The 9,563-nt window shown below is 41.7% G+C and overlaps 1 protein-coding gene across 1 annotated transcript in view; it reads right to left on the reverse strand.

Annotated features, from left to right (window-relative positions):
* Positions 1–9,116, reverse strand: part of LOC143342586 (uncharacterized) — a 99,252-nt gene extending 90,136 nt beyond the window's left edge. Inside the window, exon 1 of the mRNA XM_076766632.1 lies at positions 8,456–9,116. Within this exon, the coding sequence (XP_076622747.1) occupies positions 8,456–8,488 (33 nt within the window). The 5' untranslated portion in view covers positions 8,489–9,116. The remainder of the gene's footprint in view (positions 1–8,455) is intronic.
* Between the last annotated feature and the right edge of the window lie 447 nt (positions 9,117–9,563).

Genomic DNA, 9,563 nt, shown 5'->3' on the forward strand with positions numbered 1-9,563 from the left:
TTTAGTCTTGAAGAAAATTAATATTGAGCCCTTTCTTTGCTTCTAGAATTCGCAAATGTAATAGTAAATTCATAAAACGGAGGATTTTCTTGGTTCGTAAAGCAAGAAATATAAATAATACACTAAAATGTAGATAAGTAAATAAAAGGATTAACAGAGCTGGCTTTGGGGGCTAGAAGAATCGTCTATTTCTTGTGCTTGTTCGCTGTCGAAGAAGTTGAGAATTTGTGAATCTAAGAGTATAGTTGTCGTATTATGACTAAGTGAGATTAGCAAAATGAAAAATGTGAAATGAGAAGTGAAAAAATGAATTAGAAAAATGTGAAAGATACGTCGTTCGTGTAAAAGTTAACGGTTGAAAGGTTATGTCGGGTAAGATGGTTCGCCAAGAGTATCGAAGATTTCCACGTGTGGTTTTAACGCGATGATTAATGTCTCTGAAATTGCGTCATTACAGCAGAGGCCAACAATGTCATCGGAGTTTACCGAGTTCGAAACGTTCAACACGTTCGACTGCAATTTCCATCGAGCGAGCCGTAGTCGCCGTGCTTGCAATTTCACGGCGTGTTAGAGGCGATCGTGGCCCAGGGGCATGGAGTTCCCCCGTGTGTAGATCGTCGGCGCGGAACCCATGTACAAGAAAATTTCAAGCGGGAAGCGGTTTTAAAATCGCGATGCCAGACGAGAAACGGCTATTAAACGATGGTGGTTTCCGCTAATCGAGTTGTTTCTCTTGTAACGTGGGAGGTTGGGTATATGTACATTGCGCGATTTATCAAGTTGAGTTCTCAAACAGGTTGTAACAATATTGGTATAACGCGAATCGCGAAGACCGTGAGTAAGATCGATGAGTAAGTTGTTTAAACAATGAACCTGGTCGAGCGGGGCGCGTAATTGTAGCATGACTAATTAAATTATTTATTACGTTTACCAAGTCCGCCAAAATAAACTGTCCACCATACAATATCTAGGCTTCGATTTTTGCAATACAAGTTTGATGTTGGAGGTAAATTTTGGTTTAATTTTTATGTCACATTCGGGAATTTTTATATAGCTGTTTATATCAATCGTGCTTCATACAATATTGTTTGTTTGATGAAAGTATAAACTTTATATTTATTTATAGTTCAACCTTACAATGTGGATTAAAAAATATTTTAAAAATAATATAGACCGGATTTATTGAAGACAATATGTTATTTTATATGATACATTCTAGGTAACTGTGTAAACTATCTTGTAGTCTTGTTGGGATTTTCTATTGATTCTTTCCGATTGATGTTCAATAAAATATCAAATTGGAATCTACTGAAAAAGGAATGTGCAATCGCTATACGTTATATTTGCCTTTAGATGCTTTTGGATGCAAGAGATTGGCCTCATAACTTACATTAGAAGAGATTGAGATTACGAGGTATTGAGTGCACACAAGCTAGTATTACCGAAGGTAGTCAATCACTTCATTAAATTACACGTGCACTGCATCTAGAACACCTAGTGGGTCTCGTGAGGAGCCAGTGTTAGGATTATTATCGCCTCTTTAACTCGTATTACAAATTAAAAATAAACAAAATCTGTGTTTTCAGTTAAAATTAACACGTATTGGAGAAAATACAAATAACATTTCGTTGCATAGTAATATTACTGCACAAAACACTGATGAGTCAAACGTCTCTCGGCATGCATATTCTCACGCGTTCGCTGAACTAATTTCATTGATGGCTCCTTCGATATCTGGTTTCAACTTCTTTCTTGCAATTTCTGTCACATATCTTCCTTACCCGTAAGTATAAGAGCTTAATCGGTTTGAGATCTGGACACTGGCGCGATCACGCCTTCTTAAAGTCGCCCAGCTTATCCTTGTTCATTCTAATAATTTTCAGACAATTTTCAGCTCTTAAGATCAAAGTTTGGTTAAACATTACCTAGAAACAAAACAAAATCTTGTGTTTTCTTTATTGATCTAACAAATTTGTCTTTTTATCTTTATGAAACGTCATTGACGATCCAATATTGTACCATCGTCAGCCATCGCGTAAAGTTGTGGCGACACTCGCCAGTAGAGGGCTACGCTCTCTCACAAGTACTCGATCGACTACGTATTCCTATACATACACTCCTCGACTGGTGTTTAACACTTTGACTGTCACATCGGCCATGTATGATGGGTGACAAGACTTTACACTATAGAATTAAAAAGAAACTAATTCTTAAGTTGAAATGTCAAAGAAAGTAACTTCTAATAAGATTCATAAATCTTTAAATTTTTAAATTGACTAAGTACTAAGTCAAATTTTAAGTTACGCAGTTTACAATTATCTATAATCAAAATTTTGGTCTTGGCAGTCAACGTGTTAAGTTTAGGGCCTGCTAAGGTTGCCTCACTAGCAGGCCCAAAGTGCAATTCTGATCTCACACACGAAGTTTGCATGCCATTAAAGGGGTAAAAAGCATCGAGACTGAAAAGATTACAAGATCCAGGACTAAATATTTCCAGAACAAGAACAGGCCAACAAAAATGGCGTCCGCGCGTGTGATCAGTCTTCGAAGTCCCCAAGGAAAGATCTTGCCAGAGCCCCGTCGGTCGGCGTTTTGTTTCACGGGGGGTAACGATTCCACGAGATCTCATTTACAGTACAAATTAGTCGTAGGTTGGTTCTTGGTCCTTAATGGTCGTCCGGCACGCAAAGAGGGTTAGGTTTAATGAAGACCGCGCTTTATCCGTGACGAAGCTCGTCCGCGCGACGAAGCTCGTGGCTCTTAGCGATCCGCTCGCGTCGGCCAAGCGCGTACACGTTCGGCCGTATCGTCGCCGTCCTCTGAATGCGAGTTAAACGAAGATTTATGCTGCGACGCGTAAATATAAACAACAATATGCAATCCCCGCCTCATTGTCCCGAGCGAACAAGGCGCGAGAGTCGACCAATGCCAACTAATAAGCGCACCGTGCGCGAACGCGTCTGCTGTTCGCACACGCTCGAACACAGCCGCGAAGCACTTCTATTGCCGCGCACTTTCTCAGGACTAATTGACCGACTGGTGGGACGTCGGAGTCCTTTTGTCCTGAGAAGCATTTCCCTCGGATGTTGGCCGACACTAATGCATGTCTCGATGGAAGAAACGGACGAGTCAGAAATTTGCGTGATTTGCGTCGACGGGACGGGTATGGGACGCTTCCAGGCACTTGGATTTCTTTATCTTCGTGTATTTTGTCAAAGGTTTTAGACATTTTGATTCCATTGCATCAGTGACGAAAAGGGTTCCTTCAAGTTACCGAATTACATATGTAGAATTTTGTATATTGAAAGATTTGTGATCTTGTTAAAAGATAGCATCGTGTAGTGGATACTCAACAGTTTTCTGTGTATTTTGTTCCACCAGGTTCATATACAATTGAATACAAAAAAAAAATAGGGAAGGGTTGTTTTACAAAAATATATGGATTCCTAATGTTATCAGAAATATTCTTATTAGACATTGCTATGAATTTCTTTGTCTAGTTTTCTCTTAGTACCAGGTGAATTGAAATGATATGTTTAGGTAGTGTAGACATAGGATTAAAGTTTTATCTTGACTAGACACCGGATGTTTATGCAAATTTGTCATTTATGATACATATTTGTACAGGATGCAGATAGAGCAATAGGGCCTAGATAGACAATTGTAAAAATATATTTTTTATTTTGCATTTTTTGCGTAAAAGAGTACCTACTATAATGAGTCCATACATTCACAAATTTCATTTTTGGAAGAAACTGTTGGAGAATTTTAAATTTTAAGCTATTGCTAGAACATTTTCCAGAGATCTACCTATATGCAGACCACAGGTTAAGAACCAGTGTTTTAGAGCAGCTAAATTCATTCATTACTAATTATTTCCAAAGATCAACGTTTAAATAAAATACTTTCCGCCCCAATCAAACCGGAATATCTGCCAAAACACTGTGCAATATTTTTCACAAGTCACACGAACAATTCCAAGTACTTATTCACCCCGTTTTAAAAAGAATTGGTACGGCATCGAATCCGTAAACCGATCCTAAGGAATTCGCAATAGACGAGCGAAGAGAAGTTCCATCCGAGATTAGTTCCTGTTTAGCAAACGTCTTCTGCGACTGGTTACAAATTATAATCCCGCACGAAGTACAAGCAATTCAGCTACTTGATAATAAATCCTACATGCGATCCAATCAGATGGTCTGGCTCATTAGGATCACGTCGATCACAATCAACCCCTTTACCGTTAACGCACCGCGCGCGCGTTCCGTTTCGCGGAACTTTCTTTACGACTCCGAGAGACCCCATCCTCGTTCGCCGCGAAAGACCGCAAGGATGATCATCAGAATCGTTCGAGCCCGAGCGCGTCTGTCTTTCCTCTCAAATTTTCTGCGAGCGCGTAATGCGCGTGCCTATTAAATGAACCGGTTTTAATGAATTTGCTCCTCCGTCGCGCGGCGCGCACGATGCTCCAAGAGCGTACGCGAGCGCGTTGCCTGGCGAGGAGAAGAGAGAGCCTCTCTCGGAAGACTAATCGACCAGGGCGTAACGAGCCACCGACCGATGCTGTACCCTTCTTCCCCAGAAGAGTTTCGTCTCCGCGAGCGGACGCGTTTTTTGCGTCCAAGGTTCGGAAATTTGTCTGTACGTTCCCTTAATACGCCGGCTGTCACGCGCGTCGACGCTCATCCATCCAGAGTACTTCTGGCAGGTTCCTCCACGCGGGGTCCCTCTTCTTTTACGACTTTCATTTGCCGGTTCCCACGTGCGATTTCTCCGCGCAATTCATCGTACAATCTTTATCTCGCGACCCTTTACGTCTCCTTTCGGGATCTGTTTTGCCTCCGGTTCTGCGCGATACGAAGCAGAGGATAACAGGATCACAGGAAGTTGTTAGAATCCGAGATACAGTTTCTATTTTCTAATCTAGAGACTCTCAGATTAGTCAAAATTTTTATAAATTTGAACAACAAAACTGCTGTCTCGTATTACCACCACATTTTCCAGAGGTTCGATTTTATGTTAATTTAAAAGAAAAAATGAAAATTTCATAGGTTTCGTAAGCTCCACAATATTTATATTAATGAGAATGTGAGACACTAATGTTTTAAGTTATATGCAACACTACAGAAAAATAATGGTATCTCGTATAACCACCCCATTTTCTAGAAATTCAATTTTGCATTAATTTAAACAAAAATGAACAATTCGTAGGTTTCGTAACGTCCAAAATATTTATACTCATGCAGTTCATGTGAAATAAAGTGCGTAAGTATTAATATTGTGGATCTTATGAACCTATGAATTTGTTACTTTTTTTTAAATTAATGCAAAATTGAACTTTTATGATGTACCATTAATTTTCTGCTGTGTTGCATATGGCTTAAAACCTTAGTGTCTTATATTTCTACCCTATCTGATAATCCTACCTTTTCCTCTACTTTACTATTATAGATAACAGAGGTTATAGGCTACCATCCACAGCATGCTTCTCTCAGTCGTTTAATTGTTCAGTCGAGCAATTAAAATAACTCTGATTGGTGTTCAGCGATCCACGACACGTGCTAGGCGATTGGCGGCCAATGGTCCATGACGCGAGATATCTTAACCTCTTCGATCGTATAATGCTACTTGAGGACCAAATAGGGTAAATAGAAGTATGTAATGGCAGTAGTCAATATAACCAGATCTTAGACCTAAATTTGCTACCATTGGATACTCGTGTAACTATTGCAAACATAACTTTCCTTTACAATTTAATCAGAGGACATACAAAATTTCAGCCTCTCTTACAGTCACTAAATTTCTATGCACCACCGATTTATACTTCTAAATATGTAAATCTACATATTGATTTATTTCATAAAATTAACAATTTTCACCATTGTCTGCATTCAAGGGTTACAGTAGCCATTTTTATTAATTTTATTTTTGTTTCTCTGATTTTTATCTTTCCAACCACTAAACCAGGTCAAGACTGTAGCAATCACTATTACTAAACGTAAACAAAAACAATTTTACACTACCGAGCATCGTTTTACAATAATAACAGTGATCACTATAAGTATAAAAATTGATCAAATAAAGAGTATAAAAGTTACTATAGAAATTGATTAAATAAAAATAAATATAAAGTCGAATTGCAGTTCAGATTTTAATTAGTCCTCGGTTAAGCTCGGTCAAAGTTCAAAGTTCCGTTCAGGAAATCGGTTTTAACTTATCCAACAGGACGGTGGAACATCCGTAATCCCGACTAACCCAACTTCTCAATTAGACCAAGACTGGGAATCAGGTCTGTTTACCCGGTCGAAGTTCTATTCATTCTTCTCGAATCACATTCCGGCCAGGAAATCGGATTTAAACCCTCGGCAACGCAAAGATCAAACATTAGTTTAAGACCGTGCCTCGACCAGTCCGCGTCCTTTCGTTCGAGAGTTTTGTTCGTCGCCTTTGATCCGCGCTTTGTCCGATAAATCGGATTTTACTCTTTCGGGGACGATCGACGAACGTTCGTTGAATAGAATGAACGTCATGTGACAATTTTCACTACCTGTGCCTGGCAACTCGGAACTATCGGGATACTCGTACACGTTCGTACAGACTGTTTTATTTGCAACGCGATGCATTTATGTGAAACGCTGAGAAAGATGTCTATCTCCGTCGTGAATAGAATAACCAAGTTTCAGAATATATGCATTCGACCACCGACCGATACTTTTACTCGAAAGGGTAAAGTATCATTTATATCGAGTATCGGGTACCGGTATAGGCATAATAGGTAGAGTATCAATCGTTCGTGTACGGTTATCGATTAGAGTTGACAGCTGCCAACGGAATCAACATATTCAATCACCTACGCGTACGTCACCCTTTCAGCAACCAGTTCCCCACCGAAATTCTTACGTAACGTCAGAAGTCTTATGTAAACGACTGTTTTAAACGGAATTCTTAACGCGTTAGGCGGTACACCTGTAAGGAACACAAAAGGTCGTGGATCCGCGATCGAACGATCGCCTTTCAGCGGATCGCGAGTCCTCTATCTGCACGCTTTCTAACGATGTTTGTTTTCGAATAATTGCACATCTCGTTTCGATACACAGTCTGACGCCTTACTCATGCGCATGCAAAGCATTCCTCTTGTAATTACGAACTATGACGTTGCGCTGTTCGATGATCGTACATCATTTTCGTAGAACCTGTGATTACGGCGTGCTTACGTTTAGACGATCGCCGAGGTGATTCGTGACGTGCTAAACAATTGGCCAATGCTCACTTAATCGCGACCCACAGTAATAATATCGATCATTCATAAGCGATGATACCTTTCGGAAGTATGAATTTCACGATTTTTTAATGGTTTTCGTCAAAGTCTTTCGTACACAGTGGCTAGTACTGAAAGTCGTGTATAATGTTTGACATTCTACCATTGTTCGTAAGATGTAATACAAAATAGATACTTTTGCACAGAATTGAAAAATTTTTAATTTATACTGTCGCTTGTTCTACTTTCTACTCTAGTCGATTCTGACTTCCTAGGATGAACCACGTAATAAAGCGTAATAAAAATAAAAAACGTAAATCTACGTGGCCTGCTCTAAAAAGTTAAAATGGAAAAACGTAAATTTACGTGACACGTCCGTTAAGTGTTAAGGTAGTGAAAATATTGTAAAAGATTTTTGACGAGTCTAATATCCACGAACGAGCGGTTCACAAACATTGGTTCATTAACGATCAATGAAAAAGTGAAGTTAAGGAAAAAGCCATTGTTAATCGTCGAATCACAATCAAGGAAGTAGCTGACAAAGTTGGTACCTAATCCGAAAAAATTTTCAGTGATATGCACATGAAACAAGTGACAGCGGAATTTGTTCTGAAACTGTCGAATTGCACCACGATAAAACATCAACTTACGCTTCGATGCTTGTTTGAAAACTTGTATTAAAAAATGACAACGTATTAATATCACGATCACCGTAGTCACCGATTGTGGCCTCTTACGAAAGTTATACCACAAAGTGTATCTTAAAAAAAACGTTGGCGCCAGTGCGTTATACCTGCTGGAGATTAATTCGAACTTAAATTTTTATTGAACGAAAATTTCGATCGCATCTCGTCTCAGGGATTACGATGATTAACTCAAGTTTCTATTTATTCATTGACAGAATTTTGTAATACTTTGACTGCTACGTCATTGACATTCCCAAGTTAAGATGCAGAGAGAAATAAATTTGGGTAGGAGTTGTGAATTTTAGCAAAATTAGAAAAACAAGTACTGAAACAAATTTCAGATTACGTAGTTTACAATGGCCTAAAATCAAAATTATACGGTTTTCATCCGGCAGTGAACGCGTTAATAGTCGTCGCGAGCGTGTTTTACTCGTACGCAGAAGTTCCTATCGACCAGCGCGATTTTCGTAGCGAAGGACCGTGCACCGTAGAAAAGCTATGATATACTCACTATGTCCTCCATGCTGCGATTTCCGGCGTGCATTAATCCGTGATTCGTACAGCTTCCCACGAGCGTCGTGCGAAGCGTAGCATATATGCACACGCGCGTTACTATTTCCCGGGTTCACTCGATTGCTTTTTCACCGTCGTTCTACGATCACACGTTTCTGGGTTCATCCGACGACGACCTCGCTGTCATTCCCGCGATCATCGTTCACCGAACTTCGATTAGAACCGAACATGCCACTCTTTCAACAAACCGATTCCTCTTCGTCGCTAAAAACAATATCGCTATCCTTCGTAACTTTCCTCGCCGCGACTCTTGTCACGTTTCCCCGTCGTTCACTGGGCCACACTGATACCGATCTACTTGGTACCGATCGCGACGAAATCGAAGACAAGTCGTCCATTTACACAGCACGGAGCTCGAGGCGCGGGGGTCGCGATCTCACCGCAAGATCGCCGCGAGGATCGTCGTCACCGGTACACGGTGACGACAACGACAGTCAGGGTGGTCCGCGGAGTGCGACATCCTCGTACCGGTCGTCGAAGTCTCCGCGTGCTCGTTGCTCGCTCGACTGCTCCCCGAGCGACCTTCCGCCGCGATCCGTGTCCTCTGGTGCTCGAATCCACACCGTCGACGACCACGGATCCCTTCCGGACACTCAACACCGTCGAACAACCGGGCGATCCCTCACCGAGAAACACCCGAACCGTTTCGATCTTCGGGTGTCGCGCTCGATGGTCCCCCCCCTCGATCGGCCGGTTCGATCGAACAGAGTTTCGTTTTTATCGCGTTCCTGGAGAACCGCGCGCCCGGTGGCGGAGCCAGAGGACCACACACGCTCGTCGGGGGGTTCGTAGAACACGACACGGCGAGTACGACGAGTGCGACGCGACGCTGGCGCGAGCGGATGCAAAGGACGCGCCGAGAGCGAACCGTTCGCCGGCTCGGGCTGAATCTCACTGACTCGGTTGTTGCGGTGGCCGGCGGGTCTGGCCGCGACGTGTTGCGTCCGAAGGAGGAGGGAGCGAGATGCAACGCGAGTAGAGGGGGTTGGGGCCCTTCTTCCATCGCGAACCCCTCCACCAGAGGCCTACCGGGTGCCCAGGGCTTC

This window comes from Colletes latitarsis, chromosome 6 (genome assembly GCF_051014445.1).
Source record: "Colletes latitarsis isolate SP2378_abdomen chromosome 6, iyColLati1, whole genome shotgun sequence".
Classification (NCBI taxonomy): domain Eukaryota; kingdom Metazoa; phylum Arthropoda; class Insecta; order Hymenoptera; family Colletidae; genus Colletes; species Colletes latitarsis.